The sequence below is a fragment of the Nipponia nippon genome, unplaced genomic scaffold (genome assembly GCF_047370975.1).
Source record: "Nipponia nippon isolate SJK-2023a ecotype South Korea unplaced genomic scaffold, ASM4737097v1 scaffold_4, whole genome shotgun sequence".
Taxonomy (NCBI): Eukaryota; Metazoa; Chordata; class Aves; order Pelecaniformes; family Threskiornithidae; genus Nipponia; species Nipponia nippon.
Genome location: NW_028262358.1, coordinates 72,537,640 through 72,559,031, shown reverse-complemented (window position 1 = coordinate 72,559,031; position 21,392 = coordinate 72,537,640). Strand labels below are relative to the sequence as shown.

Genomic DNA, 21,392 nt, shown 5'->3' with positions numbered 1-21,392 from the left:
AACATAATTATTTTCATGTAATCAAAACTGCTGCTGTGCACCGCTGCTATGGTTATGCACCCCAACTTTCCCACCTGCAAAGCACAACACTTACAGCTGCACACAGGAAGGCAATGCTGGAAAAGATGACTTGCATTGGATGTTTCATAACAGTTGCTCTTTCGCAGTTCAAATACTTTTTATATTATTCTATTTGTAGCCAAAGAAGAATTTAAAAAATGAGATTTATTTGCAGAGTAATTGAACTAGACTTTTTCATCCTTTGTGAATCAAATCAAAGTTTTGATGGTGGCATCGGTCCTACAGAGAGGAAAGAATTACAGAGAGGAATGAGGAGGCCCTGCAAACAAGGCTGTCGAGCCCAGCTATTCCAGCATCCTGAATTTGGCCTTAACTAGGCACTATATTCAAGTTCAGCCACAGGGAACAGAATTAAGTCAATGCCGCTCTCGTCGGGTTACTTTCCTCCAAGCACGGTGCTTTCTTTCTAGTTGCGCTATGGCGATACTCGTTGGGCAGGCACCTATGAAAATACCCATTTTATTACATTACCTGGAGGCAGACTGTCCTGCTCTTAACGTTATTCTTCTTTTGATTACCAAAGCTGTCAAGAAATTAAAAGGTAGGTAGTTACCTCTGGGGTTTTGGCTTTTTAACAGCTATGCGCGTACAGCGTTGCTTACTTTATAGCGTTGCTTATACCCTACAGGGACTTTGAAAATGCAGTAGGAGTAGCGTTTGCCCGCTCGGGCAGGGCCCTGGCCGTGACAGTGACCGGCTGCCCCCGGGCCGGCGGAGGCTGCTTCGCCCCCCCCCCCCCCCGCCGCGCCCTGCCCAGCAGCCGCCCGCAACGCACCCCCGGGGGGCCCGGGTTTGCCAGGAGCGCGCCCGCGCTTCAGATGAACCGCAGCCGGGGCTGGACCCAGCAGCAGCCCCTCCCTTTGCACGCCTGTTCCCCAGCTCACGCAGCCTCGGCGGGAACGCTTTTTTTGGGTTTTTTTTTGTTGTTGGTTTGTTTGGTTGTTTTTTTTTAAAATCCGAGCGCTTAAACACGCCTCCGGCCGGCTGCCTTGCGCTCGCCTTTCCAAACCCCGATTTTACCGCCGGGGGCTTTGCCCAGGGTTCCCCTGCAGGCGACGGCCCGTGTGGCGGGGGCCGACGGCCCTGGGGGCCCCCAGCTCCGGGCGCGGCGCAGGTGAGGGCGGCCCCGCCGGCGCGGGGGCGGGGCGGGGCGGGGGGGTCCGGGTCGGCCCCGCCCCGCGCCGCAGGAAGCGCCGCCCGCGCCCCTTCCTCCTTCTCCTCCTCCTCCTCCTCCTTCGCCTCCTCCGCCCGCCTCCCGCGGCGGCGGCTCGGCCATGCAGCAGCACTTCTCCCTGGCCGACTGCGACGTGGTGGGCTTCGACCTGGACCACACGCTCTGCCGGTACCACCTCCCGCAGAGCGCACGGGTGAGTGCGGCGCGGCGCGGCCCGGCCTGGGAGCCGCGGGCCGGGGGGACTCCGCTCCGCCCCGCTCGGCTCCGCTCGCCGCCGCCTGCCCAAGCGAAAAGGAAAGTGGCGGGGAGCGGGGCGGCGTGGGGCGGGTCCCGGGGGCAGGGCCCCCCGAGCCTGCTGGCTCAGGTGCCCCTGAGGAGACCGAAGAAGAGAAGAGAAGCGCAAGTGCATGTCTCGCCGGCCGCTTCCTCAGCAGGCCTCTGCCCGAGCGAAGGGCACAGCCACGGCTTCTTCCTTGAACAGGGGGCTTCTTGAGAGCTTTCCTAACTGGAGCGGCGCTGAGATAGAGTCCCCCCGCGCCAAATCTAGAGACGCTGCAGACAGAGTTGTCAGCCCGCCGGACTGCCGAGAGGCGACCTTTGCAAAGTTTCTGGTGCTTAAAATGAAACGCCGAGCTTGAGGGCGCTCAGCCCTGTGGTCCCTTAGGGAGAGGAACTGCTGCCATGTGCTGTGCCTCTGTGCCTTCCCGCCCCTGGCGCGCCTCTTTTTTTTTTTTTTTTTTTTTTCCCCGACTGGCACATTTTAACCTCCCTGATAATCTTTCGTTGACTCGTCCTTCTTTGTTGATGTCAGGACTTTGCCACGGAGCTATCTTGTGTCATGGATGCTCATGGTGTCCCCCTCTCCCCCTTCATTTGCCTCTGTTCACTTACAGGACGTTTTGCACTGTGCGGGACTCCTACGCTAATTGCAAGATGCTCCATAATTCGGTATAGAAACAAAGATTTATGAGGTGTCCCACTTATAAATATGTATGGTTCAGTGCGTCCTGTGCTGAAAAATTGCATTGCTTCCTTTAGCTGTGAGTGGCTTTCTGTAGAGAGGCATCTTTCTTACAAAAGAGGGTTCAGTAGTAGCAAGTTATAAAATGTATGTGCTCTTAAGTTCCGGCTGGAAACTCCACAACTCTAGGCTTACCTTCCATGTTCTTTCTGTTACGCCACACGCATTACATCTTGCACAGGCACGTTCTTCCTGATAAGAATTTTGTCTGATGGCGGCAGACATTAGGCAATTGATAACTGGAAGACTTTAAAAAAGAAGAAAACGATCAATGAACAAAATAGAGAAAAAACTAAAAACATTTACTAAACTTAGTTCACTCTCCATCTTCTGGCGGAACACAGAGACAGACTGACACATGCCCTTTGCATGCATCCTTATCTATTGGAAATAAAAGATACTTAAAAATGCTGACAGGCACAGCTGAAGATGCACTTAGTTCTTACTCTTTCAGTGTTGGCCTTCATATTAGTCTCTGTCAGACATAATTCATATTCATTCCAAGAGCAGCTTTTGTAATTAAGAAAAAAAAGGCCAGGGAACAGCTTTAATGAAAGAATCATGAGATAAAGGGAGCAATTACTATTTTTGTATGGTCTTTAAGGACCTGGCAGCATCTACGTAGATCTTGTACAACTTTACCAGCACATTACATTAATAAATCACTGACTGGTGTATCAGGCTTTAACAGTTATTTGAACTTATAAATAGTAATAATTTACTCAGTAGTTGCCTGTTTCCTTCAAAATATGTTCCTTTGGATACTTTTAAAGTGTCCCCTAAGGGTAGTTGTCTACTGGTTCAGAAGCTGCTTGTTGAGTCTTGGTAACTGTGACACTTAAAATGAAAAAAAGACCGTGGAGGAGAGAGTAGTGACTAGTCGTAGGTACTTACCATCTTGGTTTCCCAACAGTCTTGAAGCACCTGGGCAGTAAGGTCAAATGCTGTAAACTTGGTTATGCTGGGCACATTGCACCAGAACTGTTGCAGCAGCATCTTGAGCTGTTTTCCAGCCGTGGCAAAAACACCCTCGGGCACTATTTCCCAGGGGTGGAGGCGGTGGGGCAAGGCCCCTAGGTCCCTGGTTTGATTTTGCTTAGGGGGCACTAACACTCGCATCTTGCCACTTTCTAGGGAAGCGGTATCTTTTGTCTCAATCAATATAATTAATGCATTTTATTTGTTCATTTGTAGTTAATATATGATAGTTTTGCCCACTATCTGGTAACGGAGAAGGGCTATGACAAAGACTTGCTGACTCTAGCTCCAGACAGCTTAGACTTCTGGTGAGTACGTTGAAAATAACAGAAACTTTCGTCATAACTTCCTTTATGCTGTAACTTTTACAAAGCTTGGAAAGCAGCTTCTCTTCTTAGGTGGTGGTTGTTATCATTGTCAAGCCCAATCGTTAATCCAAAATTACAGTTTTAAATACTTGTTCGAGATACTTCTAACATGGTATTTTGAAGAGAGAACAGAGCATCTAAGCTTGCTTTGTCTGTGCTTCTAGCTGTCTAGACACAAGCCTTAGTCTGACTTACTCTCTTAGTTTATATATATTTCTCCTTTGTCTTCTGCCTTCAATTCAAATGGTAAATCCAGGAATCATCAGAATTTAGTAATTTTTGTCTTAACAGATGTGTTTTTGTTTGTGTAAGGCAGAATAATCCCAACAGCCTTCTGAGGAACCAAGGAAATTTCACGTGCCAGGAGGTAGCCCTTCGGTGGCACGTCAGCCACAAAGCTGTGATGCAAAATGCTGAAATGCAAGTTGCTGATCTGAGCTCAGTGGTCTCTGAGCTTGAATGCGAATCTCTGATCTTCCAACTTTAATAGGTTATTATCTAGGCCAGGGGGGTGGGGGCTTGAAGGCCAGGTCATCACTAAATTTTTTAGGAGAAACACAGAGGTGGTTGGTTTTTTGGGGTGGTTTTGGGTTTTTTTTTTATTTGTTTCCTTTTTTTTTTAAGTAATGCGTGCATTATTGTGGGAATGGTTTTGATCGGTTGTTTTAACAATTCAGCATTTGACTGGACAGTTTCAAACCAGATTGATTTCAACTTTCATGTGACAAGCAATGTATCTGTATTTCTCATATTTTAAGGCCTCTGATGGATGAAATCCATTATTAAGATCTAGATACCTTGGCCTTAGTCCCTTATTGGAGCTGGGGGTTCATTAACGTGGTCCTGCAAGCCCTCAGTGCTGGTAGCCAGTGTGTCAGTGCTACTCACCCAGGTCTCATTCGTGAAAGACTGGGGTCTGCTTGCTGCTTTCTTGGCATATCTTCTTTCCTTTGGGTACCTTACAACAGAGGATGAAGGTAGCATTACTTTTTCAGTCTCATTTATTCATTATTATCCTAGCCACTGAACTCTGAATTAATTCTTCAAACAACCTAAACAAACGTCGCTTCAATTACCTGTAAGGTACAGGTTTACTAGGAGAGTTAGGAACTCTGTTGGATGTCTATCCTACACTGTCAACTCTTCACCTTGTTAGCACTGCCTAGCAAGGCAATGCTCCTGCTTCACGTGTCCCTTGGATATTCAGTTGCATTATTTAGAATAATGTTCTATTCCTCTCTCCCTTAGTAACTGGTGTTATCAGTCTAGTAATAATAAGCAGGGGAGTTGCCACCAAGAAAAAATGTTTTTCTTTAATAGAAGTGGCTTAAATATCACTTTTCTTAGTTGTATATGTTTGGACCTTAATCCTCCAACCTTATCTATATGAATAGTCACTGAACTCACTGAACAATGGAACTGGATTTATTTAGTAGGAATTTGCTATGTAAGTGAAATCCAGTCCTCATTGTAGTAATATGTATTTGCATATATAGAGCATTGTTCAAAGATGAAAGTATTTGAAGGGTTGTGACTTTGCTGCTTTTGTGTAGCATCATTGTATACCTTCTGTAACCGCATTTCACTATTCTGATCTATAACAAGGCATTCCTCTGAAGGCATTAATTGTTTGTTTCTCCCTTGAAATAAAATTATTCTTAGTTGTAAAGGCTTGGTGTTGGACATTGAAGAAGGAGACTTCCTGAAGCTTGCAGAAGATGGAAGAGTTTTAAGGTAATACTAACAATAAGTTTATACTGTTAAACAAACACAAAATTTTTATCCTCTTTCTGAAAGCTACCTCCAACTTTTACTAAATATTGAAAATACTAATTTCAGCATACATTCATTTATTAGATGTAGAAGTTTAAATACTCCTTGGTAATGTGGTGCTCAGTTTCTCTTAATGTTACATATGCGTTTTTTTCCTAATATTTCCATGATAGCTGCTAGTAAAGAATATCTAATTTATAATAAACATCTAAGACTCTGAGGGCATACTGATCTTGAAAGTAAATTCACTTTTTCAGTGGCTACCAATGTACTCTCTGTCCAGTTCTGCTAAGATCCAGGGTAAGGTTTTCCTTTGAATTGTGCTTAACCTGACTTAGAGTCAGTGCTAATGACTAATGGTAATAACAGGAGCGCTATTATCTTTGTTCCATACACATTCAAAATTCTGCAGGCTTACAGCATATAATTTAAATAGCCTGAGGTAAATTAACCACAGAAACTGACACACTTCGCTTTCAAAATTCTGGGGTTTTTTTTTCCTCTTAAAAGCTATATTTTGCCTTCAGTCATCGTTTGAGTACATCCTTAGTTCCTCTTTCCCTCTTTTTTTTCCTTTAAACATAGAAGACTTCTATTTTGAATCACAAATCTGAAAAGTAAATATATCTAAAGTATGTCAATCCCAGTCCCATTTTCCGCTCATTTTTTTCCAAAATGAAAATCTGTGTAATTTAGTACTCAAGATAGACTCTCTTTTTTTTTTTTTTCTTTTTTTTTTTCTGATAGCATGTGGGAGTAGGAAATTGAAGATGCTAGGGAAAATCAGATCTCATTGAAAGAAAGGAAGAAATACCTGTGAGTCTCTGCTGTGTTTCCTGAAATTCATTTAGTACCATGAATTTCAGAGTACTAAATGCAGAATTCAAGACTGGAGGATACACCATGGTAAAGGAAAGAGTGGTACAGGATTCCTTCTCCCAGCATTGCCTGCATTTGCTTCAAAACTGGAGTCTGTACATTCTTTTGGGGCCCAATTTGATGGTCAAGCTAGTGATTTTTAATTCCTAAAAAGGGTTGTGCGTGCTTCTGTATTACACAGCTGCTTGCAGGGCTCAAACTAGCACTTTTCCATAGTTGTGCCCTGCACTCTGTGAGCGTTACCAGGCTTCAGAATGATGTATAGGCTTTCTGCACTGTGCTTTATTGTGCAGTGTATATTGATAGTTCAAGTATAGCGAGTGTCCTCACACAATTGAGAACATTCGAGCAATACAGAGTGATTGTGTTAGCAGGTGAGGCACAGTAGCTCTGCTCCCAGCCAACCAAACCTCTGTGTAGTAGGGCTTTTATCGAGGACTGTAATGTATATGATAAAAGCTTAGGTCCTGGGAAACTTCTGATGAACTTGCATGCACATCAGTGTTCAGTTGCAATGCATTACTGTGTGATAGGAGTAGTTTGACTGTTTTCAACCTTTTTCTTTTTTAATATAAATAACTTAATGCATCAAATAGGGCAAGCCATGGTACAAAGAGCATGACATCCGAAGAGATCCTGGAGACATATGGAAGGAGGGAGTGGAAGCATTTTAATACAGTCAGTGGAATGGTTTCTCGCTCAGGTACCTATACCTTAGCATGTCCTCTTCTTTGAAATTATTCTGGCCCCTTCAGTGCCTCATAGCATTATTTCTTACTGCAAATATTTAAAAACACTTGAGCTGAGAATTACTGGAATAGGTAAATGTTTTGAGAGAGAGCTGTTGTTTTATATTTTTGACTTCTAATACTGGAGTTCGACTTAAATATAGGTCACTAGTGACGGGACAAATGAGCTGACATTATAGGCGTGTTTTGGTTATAGAGATGGGTGCATTGTTCCTTGGTGAAGTAGACTGAGATTACCAGCCTATTTCATTTAGGACATATTTGGCAAATCTTGATTTTTTTCTTAATTGTTGACTCATTACCATTAGTGCTGTTACTGGAGGCCTTGGTGCAGGTGCAAAGAACAGAGAGGATCTGGAAACAAAACTTCTCCTCCTGCAGTTGAAGTTTCCTGGTTTTAAGATAGAAGTCACTTTGAAGGCACAGTGGCTAGATTTGTGTTCTTGCTCTGTGCTTCCTTTCCGTTTTACTTTGATCTTCGCAATTGTGAGTAGTACACATAAAGTGCTCAGTTAAGTTGCATTGTCCTATAATGAAGAGATTTTCCTCAAGGTTCTCCGGACATAAACCTGTTTGTGATGCCTACTCCAAATTGCAGGTAATCATTTGCAACAGGGTAGAAGAGAAAAGCACGTTTGCTATATGACCAAAGGAAACCTTTCTTATTTATCAAAAAGTGCACTTGGTCTCTCTTGTGAATGTTAATCCCTGTTTTGATGACTTGTCCCTTAGGTATATTTAAGAACAGCACAGACAAGATCATGAATACAAAAAAAAAAGTACTGGTTAAGTCATTTCACTCCTGGGAAATTATTGTTGAACATGACCTCGGTCTGGGGGACATTTGGACCCTCCTGATTTGGTTCCGTTTTGGGGCCTCACATAAAAATGTAGGCATGCTTCCCCTTGGGCTAAGGTGCTGTCTGCAGCATGTGCGTGCAAAGGACAAAACTATGTGTAAGGCCTGTCCAAATGTTTCTGAAACAACTTCTCAAACCCTTTCCCTTTGTTGCCACTGCTAGGGAAATAGATGTTTTGGAAGAGTTGAGTGTTACTGCCCTGACCCTTAAAACTCATGGTTTTCCTCAGTCTCTTCCACCTTAACTTTTAGAACCTTAAAATGTATTTTTAAAATCTCACTGCCTTGATATACGTGAACAACTTTCAGTTGCCAATTATGAGAATCAGAAGTGGGAATAAAGGCTAACAAAAATTGGGAAGCAGATAATGCTTATTAGCAGTAAAATCCAAATAGGAGCTTATACTATTATTTAAATGTATTTTTTTTATTTGTGATTAAAGCATACAATAAAGATTAAAAAACCGGAGAAATTCTTTTATTATTTTTTTCCAGCTAAATACTATTTGTATGATAATTATTTTGACCTGCCAGGAGCTCTCTTGTGTGCAAGGGTTGTGGACAGCTTAGATCAGGTAAGAACTGCATTGTTTGAAATTAAGTATTGCGTTATCTTTCTTTCCTCCCCACACACTTCTTGCATGTGTTATTAAATGCATACAGATAGTGTATTGAACAACATCGACATCTTCAGCTTTTTTCTTGTTTGGAATTTTTCATGTCAGACTTAGTGTATTAAAGTTGTCTCTGAAGCTAGTTGTGAGCTACATGGCATGTTAAAAATAAATGTACTTCCACAAGAGGGCACAAATAATTAGGATAAGAATAGAAATGCACTGTTTTGTCAAGTTTACTCTGTGATACGCAGAATATAGTTCTTAAAATCTCCTTTAATTATACACGATGATACTTGAATTAAATCTAATGTAAGTCTTCTGAATAATAGTTTGCTAATTTGCAAGGTGTTAATGAGTGAAAGCTTAATTCCATCCTTTTTTAAACTTGTTTTTGTCTTAAATATATTGATCTGTGTACACAGGTGTAAATATACTTCTAGAATAGTATCCATATTTTTTTTTTTCTGCTGAACAAGAAGTTAAATTCTCAAGGTGGAAAATACAATTACTTGAACATTTTTCGGTGCTTTTTAGATCGATAGAATGTCCTGAATCCTACCTTTGAAGTTTGATGCTAGTTGATCTGGTTGTGTTAAAGAAGGCTTGAATCTTTAACTTGTGTGCAGCTGGGGGTAGGAGAGGGTTCTTCTCATACAGTAGGTATATTGTTGTCAAAAGAGTACTGATGTAATCTTCGGGCTAAAGGTATCAAAGCACGGCAGCACTGAAAATTGCAAATACTAAACTTTGTCTGCAGAGTGAAATCCAGAGCTGTGAGATGGTTATCTGGGATCCCTTTGGGTATAAGCTGGCTTGATGCTTTACCCTCCACTCCAAGATAGCAGGCTGAGTAGATTGCTGCCTAAGTCCAAGTGCTGCATAAAGAGTTAGCTAAAGCTAGCTTATCAGGAAGGACTGAGGACAGGTGCGCCATAAGACTCTTAATTTTGTGCCTGATTAATCTCCTTCCTCTACTGTTCGCAGCTTAGAAACCTCTCTCAGATGTGACACCTGTATTGTATTACTTCATTTTATGTTTAATTTAGACTCGGCACAAATCACCTATTTATTGAGAGAGAAAGCATGTTATAGCATATGTGTAATAAGCTTGCACATTCAGTTACTAGTTTGCAAACTGGAACACTGACCCTGGATCAGTGCTGTCTTCAGCCAGAGAGAATTAAACCTGTGCAGTTCCTCCAGAGAGCTACCAGAAGTGGGTCATGCGTCCTCTTTATCAGCTAGCAGCTCTTGAATATTTTACTGGACGTTGTCCCAGTTTCAGCAGGAGGGCCACAGTAATTCCCTGGGATGTTACCATCAACCAGATGAGAAAGGTGCAAAGCATGAGGTGATAGGGCTCTCCCGCACTCATGCCTGCAACATGCTGCATCCTAAGGGTTAGAAACTGTCACATTTTCTTCCTCTGCATTTCTGAAAGGAAGTAGAGGCTTCTGTTTCCTGTTCTGGGAGCCTGTTTAGTAAGGGCTCTTTTCTTATCATTTTCAGAAAACATTCTAGGATCAGGAGCGCTTCCTGTTGGAAACAGGATGGGAGAACTGCTAGGTTTGGATTCAAAATGGGTTTAGACATGAGTTGGATGCTGGGCTGCATCCATCTACCCTGTTAAGAATGAATCTGGTTTTGCTGTGTCCAAAGCCGGAACTCTTATGTATTTTCAGACAAAGCAGAGGATCTTCTTAGTGTTTTGGATCTTCAGATTGAAGCTCTACACAAAATACTTCTTTGTCTGATACTTCAGCTAATGAAGTTACATTTGATAATCACTGCCAAAATCTTGATGGACTGCATGGGCATGCACACAGTTTTCTCTCTACTTTCTGGGAATCAGTCTGTTTTCTTGTACGTCTCATATGCAACGGCTGTAGATTTGCAAGGAATTAGTTTGACAGTTATTTTAGTCTTCTCTGAGGTCAAATGTGTTGAAGGAAGTGTACCCACTTTTAAACTAGTATCCATCTGTCCTCAAAACAGCACTCTGAGGAACTGTTGCTCATTGCACTGATTTTTTTTTTAAAAGAAACAAACAAAAAAAAAAACCCCAAAACCCCAAACTAAGGAGCACATCAGCCACGTGGAGTATGAGGGGAGCGGGCAGTTGAATCCGTCTGTCCCAAGGTTAGTGCCATTACTGCTACACGGATAGGTGCTCCCTAGCATCTCCTGAACATGGCTTTGAATAATGACCTTGGTTAGCAGCTAACTGGAGTTTGATGCGTATGAAAGCTTTTCTCTCTGTTAAGTCCTTTTATGCATTTCTGTGGCAGTTTGCTATAGGAGTGGATTAAAAAAAAAGGTAAAAGCCACAGCATTGTATCTTCCCTGCTTTTAACCTGTAAAGCCAGTGGATGATAAGCAGGCTGCCATAGTGCTTGTCAGTTGTGCACAAAAGGCCTTGTTTGTGTGACTTGCTCGTTGTGAAATTAAGGGCAGACCCTTCTTCTGGAAGCCTCCACGGCAGATTAGACCTGAAATAGCAGTTTACTTCAGTATATGTAAACTACATGTTTTTGGTTGGTGATGTTAAGGTTTTTTGTGTTTGTTTTTTTTTTCAGTTTCTGAATGTTTCCCTCTCTAGAAAATGCTTTATGCTTACAAAATGTGTCATTATTCAGGTATCAGTGCAGTGGTCAGGACACGTAGGGCATTGCCATGAAATCTGTTAACAGTTGCATTGAAATTTATCCTAGTGTGGGTGTGGAAAGCCTGTAACAACACTGCATGATACTTCGCATGGTGTACAAACTGAAAGAGACTATACCACCTGCTTTGCTGCTGCCCAGGACCTTCTGACTCTGGGCACCTCCTACAGGCTCCATAGCTAATCCTCTGCTCTGTAATATTGGCTGGCTGCGTAATAGCATCTGTGTTTAATTCAGCACTCCTAAAATTTGTGGAGTTTGAGAGTGCTGTGGGGCTCAGCTGGTTGAGAAGCTTTTCCTCTGCCTTGGTGAGATGCTGAAAGGGCAGCTGAGGTCAGCTGGAGCTCTGGGAGACTTCCTAGGAACGGCGAGAGACCGTTCAGGAGCGCAGATCACCTTCCCCTGTCCTTCTGCCAGAGCTGGGGTTTGGCTGTCTTCAGAGTACAATGTAACGCCGTGCTGCTCAGTCTAGCTTCTGGATGAGTATTTCATGCAGCGTTTGGGGTGGAGCTGTTGGCAGAAGGGCATTACCTGTAAATTATAGCAAAGGGGTTTGCCAGTTCTGAGGGTGGGCGGTGATACGAGTACCAGGCTGTAGATAATGTCAACCTGCTAATTAAGTACATTAGTTGCAGGTCTAAGCACTTTTTTCCCAGATGTCAGTGGGATGGCTCATTCAGTAAGTTGCTGTTCTGCCTAATGCCCCTTTTTGCGCTAATGTTTTAGAGTTCCTCACAAATATGAATCCTCCTTTCTCCTTCTTCCCCCCACCCCACCATATCCTTCTGAAGTAGGGACATAATTTGTCTGCGGTTACCCAAAGGTCACAGTCAAGCTGGGTACTGAGCCCCGATCTCCTGAATACTACTGTCTGAGACTGTTTTACTCCATTTTCAAAAGACTTTTGTTTATTAATGGGATTCCTGTCACTGTTTCAAGATGAAAGCTCGAAATAGCTGATACTCGATGTAATGACTAGGTTCCTTTTGACACTTACAGCATGATGGTCAGAAAAAATATGACTTCTGGAAGGACATGGTGGCTGCTATCCAGCACAATTATAAAATATCGGCTTTTAAAGGTAAGTGGGTTCACTGAAAACTTACTATACTAGATGGAAATACTACATGTGCTTGCCAGAACAAATACATTTGCAAGTACCCTCTAAGTTACTCAACACAAGTTTTACTTTTCAAGCTTACAAATAGTTGTATGGTAGACACATATTTATCCTGAAATAGAATATCTTTATCATTACTATTTCTATTTAGTTTAGCTGGAACTGTTTTGCTATTTTTAACTTGTGATGTGCTACTTCACTGAATTTAGAGGAAAAATGGTTTCTTCTCATGATTGGTATGGTAATGTGGACATCCTTGAACTGTATTTTGATTCTATTCCTCGTGGTGGTATACTCCTAAATAAAATCAGAAATGCATTGGAAAAAAAAATTAAGTAGTAACTAATATTTGGTAATTTTCTTTAGTGCTCTAGTTTTGAATTCCTCATGTAGTATTGACACAATGGTGAGGAGATTGTTTTCCTGTTTTGTAAACCTTTTTAACTTCTGTTATTTTGTTATAAATTTACTAGAAATTGCAGAGGAATTTTTTTTTTTTAATAGCCTTCCTCCACCCAAAGCCAACCTTATAATACTGTAATATAAATTAGAGTTGGAAGACATCTTGCATAGTTTTCTGCTAGAAATGCTGTTCCTCCTTCACAGACTTAACTTCTGAATTTCTATTGGGCATATAAAACAATAAATTGAGAATAAAGGTTAATCATCTTGCATGTGCGCACAATTAATTTAAATTCTTTTTAACTTTTTTTTTTTTGTAAAAAGATTATATGCAGATCAGTTCAGAGTTCTGTATAATTTTGCTGATAGTATTTTCTGATAGAATTACCTCTGTTAATGCAATGTTCGTTAGGCACAGGTGTAGTTTGGACCATCTTAAAACTTACCTTTTGTTCACCAGAGCTGTACTACTTTCTGTATTCCTTTCGAACAAAATTGTCTTAGAGAGGTTCCAAACAAGAATAGAAGTTGATGTCAGGATGCATATTGTAAAAGACAGGGAGATATTCCTGAAATGTTTTTGTTTGTTGTTGCTACTGTGTTTCCATTGGAGCTTAGACTGTGACTGGTAGTTAAGAATTCCTCTAGGAACTCATTCGTACATGAAATAAGCATATCTTTTGTTTTCTGCCAATATGAAACCAATCCTAATCAACTGTAACTATTTTTTTAGTGTTTTTATTAATTCTTTTTTTCAAATCATGAAAGCTCTTTGTTTTAAAAGGTGTGGATCATGCAGTGTTTGGCAAAAACAATGATTTTAAAAAGTGTTGTTTAGAAATTAATTAGATCAAACAGAAGTTAGTCTGATCTTTGAAATCGGAGATAATAGCTTCGTTTTATTTCTATAAGTGTCTGCTTGTGTGTACATGTGTACATTTATGCGTATACCGACCTATCCGGTACTTATTTGTGTATGTAAGCACGGAATCTGCATACAAACAAATGTGTGATATGACTTAATCCTTTCTAACTGCTATCAGAATTGGTACTTAATTCAATACACCTGAATCTCTGTTATAAAAGTCATGAGGCACATGTACAACAGTGTTAAAAATATAAGAAAACATAGTAACTGACAGGCATGAGTTATTTTGGATAAAGCTCTGTAAAATCAGAGGTAAAACAATGCAGGTTGTACACACTACTTAGATATTTCAGTACATGAAAGTACTATGCTCCGTCATACATCACTTTGAAAAGCCTCATAGTGGTCTTATTTTCCTTTTAATAATGTGGTCTAGTGGCTAAAGCACTGAACAGGGAGTCAGAAGAATCAGAGAATTTCTTCCTGTATCACTTACCTGTGATATTCCCATGGAGTATCTCTTTTTGCTTCAGGTCCCTCTGTGAAATGAGAATAGCGGTACTAATCTTCTGCCACAAGTTTGTGCCAAAGAGTTTTTTTGGTTTGTTTTTTTTTTTTTTCTTCCTCGGCTTCAAGCTTAGCATAACTTCCTGAGGGAACTCCTAAACCTGGCTCCAGCACAACGTCTACATACCAGGAAGCCCCACTGTCTGAAAACCACAGCCTCTTGACTTAACTCCATGCCCTCAATGTCTTATAGAGGGTTTAACCCTTCTGAGAAAAGCAGTGCTCATTAACAGTTAGTCAAGGTAAAATTTCTAAAGCAAACTTATTAAGTGGTCAGTTGAGGAGACGCAAAGTTCCCAAGTCAAAATGCTGTCTTAGTAGTGCCATTGTCAGTGATGGAGCAGAACGACTGACCATTTTATTTTTTGAAATCCATAAGTGTTTGCAAGTCACTTTGGTTTGTTGTCAGTATGCCCTTGTTTCTCTATGTCCCTTCTCTTTTTCACATGATTTCTTTGATCATAATCAGGTGTCTGGTAGATTTTGCTTTTCATTGTCTTAGCTATGGTAATTGCCTTAGATAATTGCCCTATGATATTTTTTTTGGATGACTCTCTCAGGTAGTCATGATTGTCCTGACTCAGCTTAATGAAGGGTATTAACCCACTCTTCTACTTGTAAAGAAGTAAAGCACTGAGGCTTGCAGAGGGAGAGTGAGAGGGTTCCAAAATAGTCTTGTGTTATTCACATCTTCCATTCCGAAGAATAACTCCAAAAAAATATGAGGGAATTTATTAATACTATCAGAAAAGCATGTTAGATAGCAATGAACACAGATATTTGTATTTTCAAAATGGTCATTTCTTACCTAATAATACCTGCAAGAATGCCCTCTGCAATTGATATCCAAGTTGAGCATTAAATTATTTGAGTAATCCTTTTTGTAAGTCTTTATTACTGGAATATTTTGCAGCTTTAAGGTGGTTAACATTAGTTTGTATGTGTTTCACTTGGTTTATATTCTATACAAATTAGTATAAAGAGCAATTTTAAAAGAAATCGCATGTGACAATGTATTTTACACTATTAATATGTGGATAAAAGTCCACCACACGTTATGGAAGCAAAGTTTGATCTTTAGAGGAGTAATGAGAGCTTGAAGTACTGTATAATTATTTCCACATGAAAAATTTCAGATTTGGTGATTTTTTTGGACAGAAAAATTAATAGTTTTTGTAGGAGGAAGTTGCCTGATATAAATTCTTCAAGCAGAATTTTGTAAAATGTCTTCTCTCCAAGGCTGCTTTCTCTCTGTCTTCCATGATTGTCTTTCCCTATCATTTCCCTGACCCTTCTGAAAACTGTAGCATCTGTGGTTATATAGTGAAAATGATATATTTGTAATATTTTCAGTCAGTTCATATGATTATATTTCATTTTGGAAGTAAAAAGGTCATGGCTAATATGGCAGCAGAGACTTCATAAATTACCCATAAAAAGGCTTGATGGGATCTACTCTCAGGTTTCAAGGATGCGTCTGAGAAATTTGTCACTGACTGTCTTTTACAAAAAGGAAAATTATCAGAGAAAGAAAATGCTAGACTTAAAATCTGTTTTTTAGTAACTTGCTTTTTTGTCTTTTATGTGATTGCTGAGTATTCTGAAGTGGCATGCTGATGTGTAGGAAGTGTTACTTTGGGGAGGAAAATTTTGGATCTTTCTAAACTACTTCATTCTCTCCCTGAAAAGGCGCGTGCACACACACACATACACACGCGCTTTTTGATTGCAAGTTTGTTATTACCCTGTTGTCTTGGCAGAAGATAGTGGATCTAGATGTCTGTGATATGTGCATTATATTCTTTATATGCAATTTCAAATACAGCAAACAAAAAGCAAAGATGCTTTTCTGGCCAAAAGGAAAGAATCCTCCAAACATTCTGCAAAACATTACAAATTCCTAATGTTGATGTAGTCCAGAGATGAGAGATCGTTGTTTGTCTTAATTGTGAAAATGGCAACAAAGATAGAAGCAAACAAATTTGTTACACTTCTCTGCTGGGCTTTCCAGCTAAATACAGAAGGGATTATTTGGGCGCTTCATGTGTTTGAACACTTAAGAGCTACTGAAATTTGTCTCACAAATCTTTTTGAAGCGTTTGGAAGCGAGTTTTGTACTATTACAGGCTCTTATGTTTTCATTTTAATCTCATATTGGATTTCCTTTCCTCTAATGCCCATGATCCAGAAAAGATGTGGTTTCTGGAAGAGCTTTATCTTTAGGTAGATTGCTGATCTTCATGTGGAGAAAATATTAAAAAAAAAAAAAATTCAAAATCTTACGGACCTTCTCAAGGTTCCCTCTAAATTGAGAATCCAAAGCTAAAATCAAGGTGGAAGTTGCGCTTAAGCCACAATTTGATGTGTAATCTCTAGCTTTTCGGTGCTAAGAGGTGCTTTCTTAATGGCTTAATGTCTAAAAAAATATGAATAGCCTTCAAAAAGACGGGCCTGAGGTACTAAGCTGTAGACTTAATTGAAGTCCTATGTGCTCATTTGAGGAACAAAGATGTTAAAGGACAAAACCTGATTTAAAGTGGATGGATGATAAGAATTGGTGAACCATGCTTTTAAGAATACTGTCTAGGCCCAGTTTCTTGTGCAGAAACTAGTTAATTGGAATCACAGGACAGTAATGTACTGCTGAGCACCAGGCATCTCCAACAATTTTAAACATGTGCTATGGCATACATTTCAGATGTAAAGCAATTAACCAGAAACTTTACAACTACTGAGCAGTGTTTTCCAGTTCCAGTACCCAGTCCCTCTATTTGTTTCTGAAACAAAAGTGCCAGATTGGTTGAATGTATTGGCAGCAGCACATGCTATGTTTGCATACTGGAAAGTGCTATTGAATGTGAGTGACTGCATAGGAAAACATTTTTAGTGCAAAGAAGAGAGAATTCTTAGGAGACCTGTAATTAATATTTGGCCTAAAACAGGAAGGTAGAAAAGTGGGGACAGACAATTCAGACTCAAGTGTCTTCAGTTTTATTTTGGCTTGAAAGAAAAGTATCACAGGATTGCTACTTATTAATTGTGTTACTGTCCGCTGTATTATTTCCATACAAATATTTGTGTGCAATGTTTATAATAGTAGTACCAATTTGCTTGCCTAGGTCTACTTGGCTGCTAAAATAAGCAGATCTCACGTTACACTCTCTACTTAAGCACTTATTATTTTACCAAAGTATAGCCTAAGCCACAGGCTTCGTTATCCAGCAGCACTTAATAAGTGGAGAAAAAACAATTCTGCAAAGTTACTTTCTTGGTAGTTCTTCACAGTTTCCAGAACATTATATAGTTTTGCTAATGATGGATCAACCTAAAAGTGTCCTCACTTTTTTTATTAATCCCAATATATTATCAAGTACTTGGGAAACTGTTGATCAAATGTATGCAATCTAGCAAGCCTCAGGTTCTGCTTTCATGAAGAAATGGTGATATCACAAAACTTTTAAACATAGGCCTATGTACTTTTAGCTCAAGTGATTAAAAACTTCTATTTAAAAAAATGAAGCTAAAATAATAGTTTAAGAGTTGATAAGGTTTTGATGTACATGATACTTTTAAAACATGTGAATCTTAACTGTCATTGGAAGAAATGTGTGATCAAGCTATTATGGTTTGATAATTTACAAGCACTAATTTTACTAAGCTACCTTACTTTATACCATTAACTTTTCATAGTGCCATAACAGATGAATGTAATGTCTGATGTGTTTGAGACATGAGTGTATGTAGGTATGGTAAATATGATTATGTCTACTGACTGATTATTGTCATCATCTGATACATTTACCATTTAAGTAAAATATAGTCCCAAGAGTATCGTGTTTTAAAGGCATGAACTGTTCAGGGAAAAACAGTGCAAAGATTGTCTCCAATTTTGGGGTGGTAAAGCTGTTGTGATTTTGTGAGTGACTGCGTGCTTGTGAAGATATGTTCTTGTGAAGAATATTCTTCTTGTGAAGATGTGTTCTTCTGGATTTGGTGATAGTTGTTTTACTGTACTCTGAACATTGTAGTTTTACAGAATGTTAGGAGCTTAAAAAATATTGAACTAGTTTGTTGCTGCAGATTCCAAAGTGTGCATCAAAGAAAGCTGAGTAGATTTTTAGGCTTCAAATCTGGTTGCTTTTTCATACTGTGAAAGCTTTAGATCTTCAGTAACAGGCAGTAATTTGTAAATCTACCTTTCTGCAAGGTAGTTATTCATTAATAAGAAAAGTGGAAATAAATTAAAACTGTGACGTGGTATGCACTGTATTAAAGTTGTGTTTTCTTGACTCCTGTTTGATAGCGTAAAGATGAAGCTGACAGATAGCAGACTAATGTTATTGAAGTATATTATCTGTCCATTGTGATGACCATGCTATATCTGAGACTGTTTACTTTGAATAATACCTTCACTTAATTCAAGTGTAGTGAAGTATGATCAAGAGTCCTGGAATCACTACTTCATGTGTTATGAGAAGTTAGAAATTCTGATTTTTCCTTTTTTTGAAAAAAAAAAAAAAAAAAAAAAAAAGACAGACTGGTGCATTAAATTAATTCATAAAATTTTAATGTTGCATTCACTTGGACAATTGATCATCATTTGAAACAAATTTCTTATGACAGTTCTCTAAAAACATACAATATTACTCTACTAGGTTTGAACCAATCTCTTCCACCTTCTCACTCCCTCGTCCCTTTCTGTTGCAAAATTGAAGTTGCATGACCTGCTAGTGATGAATCAGATCAGTGCCCCATTAAAATGGTCTGAAGAAGAGAGTGTCAGGATAGTGTAAGTGGGATGTTGTTACATATGAGCAAATAGGAAACCTGAGAAAGAAGAGTGAACGTAGTCAGAGGAATAGAGGCCATTAGATTCTGAATTGGGCAGTTGGAGCCATACTTGATCATTCTCCATGAGATCGATGACAGCGCTTCCAGAAGCCTGGTCAAGGTATCCTTTCTTGTACTCATCATAAGTGTACATGATTGGGGAACCATTTTTGTACAGTGCAACCCAAACATTTGTTCCTTTTGCATGTACATGGTAGGAGAAATAGTACAGTCCAGGGATCCTGCAGGTGAAGATTCCTGTTCTGGGGTCATAGTGTTGCTGCCTATTGTACAAGATTTTATCAAATTTGATGGGGACTGTTGCCCCAGGGTAGGCTTTTGAGAGGATGACACTGAAAGCAGACACTGGCATCCCTGTAAGAGCTTGGTTTACTCCTTTCATGAAAGACATTCCTGATACCTCCCGAGACTCTCCTGCTTTAACGTAGCTTTCAGGCATCTGTGGGATTACAGCTTGGCCGGGGGGACCAGGAGGACCTGGGGGGCCTGGCAAGCCAGGCTCTCCATTGTTGCCTTTAGGCCCGGGGGGTCCAGGTGGTCCCATGGGTCCACTTAAGCCTTTTGTAGAAATACCTGCTGGGCCTGGCAGTCCCGGTGCTCCTGGCTCACCTTTCGCACCAGGCGCTCCTGGCAGGCCAGGGGGGCCGATGGGGCCTCTGATCCCAGGTATTCCTGAAGGCCCTCTGGGGCCTGGCTCACCATTGATCCCTGGCACTCCCTTAACTCCTTGTGGACCCATTGGACCAGGCAAGCCAGGTAGCCCAGCATGGCCAGTGTCGCCTTTTGGACCTGGGAAACCTGGGTGTCCCTTAGGACCAGCAAGACCCTGCTCGCCTGGGTATCCTGGTTTTCCCTCTAATCCTGGTAGACCTCGTTCACCCTTGGCTCCTGGGAATCCTGGGGGGCCTGCAGGGCCCATGTCGCCTTTGGGTCCAGGTAGGCCATTCTCGCCAGGCAAGCCTTTGAGTCCTTGAGGGCCCATGTTTCCTGGTGGCCCGGCAGGCCCTGGTTCTCCTGGCACACCAGCTGGGCCTTGGTCTCCTTTAGGTCCTGGAAGGCCAGTAGGACCTTCAGGCCCTCTGTGTCCCTTCATCCCTGGCAATCCTGGCTTTCCAAATCCTGGAAGACCTGGGGATCCAGGCAAGCCTGCAGGTCCAGGGTGTCCCTTGGCTCCAGGGATGCCTGCTGCTCCCGGTGGTCCCATTGGCCCAGGCTTGCCAACACCGGCTTCTCCGGGTTCTCCTGGGGGACCCTGGGGACCTGGGATACCAGCTGCTCCGGGTGCACCTGGTAAACCTCTGTCACCTTTCATACCTGGCTGACCTGGAAGACCATTTTCACCAGGCTTCCCTACCCCAGCAGGACCAGGTAGGCCCCGGGGCCCCTGTGGGCCTGGAAGACCCCTATTACCCGGGCGGCCTGGAACACCATATCCATTTTCTCCCTTTTGTCCGTTTATACCAGGGATACCTGGCTCTCCCTTCTCACCAGGGAGGCCCCTCGGCCCTTGAGCTCCTGGAGGGCCCTGTGGTCCTGGCTTGCCAGGAACAGACAGTCCTGCAGGGCCAGGAGTGCCAGGGGGTCCTTGTGGCCCTCTTGCGCCTGGGAGCCCAATAGGTCCAGCTTCTCCTTTCTCACCATTTAGTCCTCTGTCTCCTGGCTTTCCTGGTAGACCTGGCATGCCTGGCTTTCCAACTGCAGAAAATCCAGGTGGTCCTGGGGGACCAGGGGGGCCTTGGGGACCAGGACTTCCAAACCCTGGCTTTCCTGCAGGACCGGGTTGTCCTCTTGGTCCAATAGGGCCTGGAGGACCAGGGGGTCCTTGTTCACCCCTTATCGGCACACCTGAGAGAGAGAGGAAACCAGGTCAACCAGGGCAGCTACAACAGATTTGCAGACCTGTAGCATGGTGGTGAAATGTGTGAAGGGTTGACTTAATTTGAACCTCAGAAGTCAAGTTTCTAATACTGTGATTGATCACTGAGAACCTGACGTTCAGGGCGAAAGTGTCTCAGAGCTCTTAAAAGAATAATTAACAAGTGCAAATGTGTTGGAGTTGTGCTGTGAGCAGCAAGGCCTCTAGAAATTTTTTTGGCTTCAATACATTTAGGGTCATCAGAGAGCTTAAAGGATGCTGTGCAAGTAGATGCAAACTATTAAGGAAGAAAAAAAAACCACAGGTGACTGATTTAGCAAGTTATCAGACTTGCATCTTAAAGATGAGTGAAAGCAGAGAAAGCTTCCTGTGCAGGTGTAGCTGCTTTTTTGAAACTACTTGGTGCTATATTTAAGTAGTGAGATTTTTGTTCTTTCCCCCCCTCACACTTCCAAAAGTGGGCCATGGCTCTTTTTTTTGTAAACATAAGATTTTCAGATATTTTCTTAAAGATTTTTTGTTTGCCATAAAAATTTCACTCAGTGG

The 21,392-nt window shown here is 41.4% G+C and overlaps 2 protein-coding genes across 5 annotated transcripts in view; one reads left to right on the top strand and one right to left on the bottom strand.

Annotated features, from left to right (window-relative positions):
- Positions 1–1,269: 1,269 nt before the first annotated feature.
- The window catches only part of NT5DC1 (5'-nucleotidase domain containing 1), a 155,477-nt gene continuing 135,354 nt past the window's right edge, over positions 1,270–21,392 (top strand). For 2 of the 3 annotated variants that reach the window (XM_087773349.1, XM_087773350.1), the window contains exons 1-6: positions 1,270–1,448; positions 3,471–3,562; positions 5,285–5,356; positions 6,871–6,977; positions 8,378–8,457; positions 12,162–12,243. In XM_087773349.1, the coding sequence (XP_087629475.1) occupies positions 1,356–1,448; positions 3,471–3,562; positions 5,285–5,356; positions 6,871–6,977; positions 8,378–8,457; positions 12,162–12,243 (526 nt within the window). In that variant the 5' untranslated portion in view covers positions 1,270–1,355. The remainder of the gene's footprint in view (positions 1,449–3,470; positions 3,563–5,284; positions 5,357–6,870; positions 6,978–8,377; positions 8,458–12,161; positions 12,244–21,392) is intronic. The other variant, XM_087773351.1, reaches the window with a different exon arrangement.
- The window catches only part of COL10A1 (collagen type X alpha 1 chain), a 41,389-nt gene continuing 38,791 nt past the window's right edge, over positions 18,795–21,392 (bottom strand). For both annotated transcript variants that reach the window (XM_087773339.1, XM_087773338.1), the window contains exon 3: positions 18,795–20,815. In XM_087773339.1, the coding sequence (XP_087629465.1) occupies positions 18,924–20,815 (1,892 nt within the window). In that variant the 3' untranslated portion in view covers positions 18,795–18,923. The remainder of the gene's footprint in view (positions 20,816–21,392) is intronic.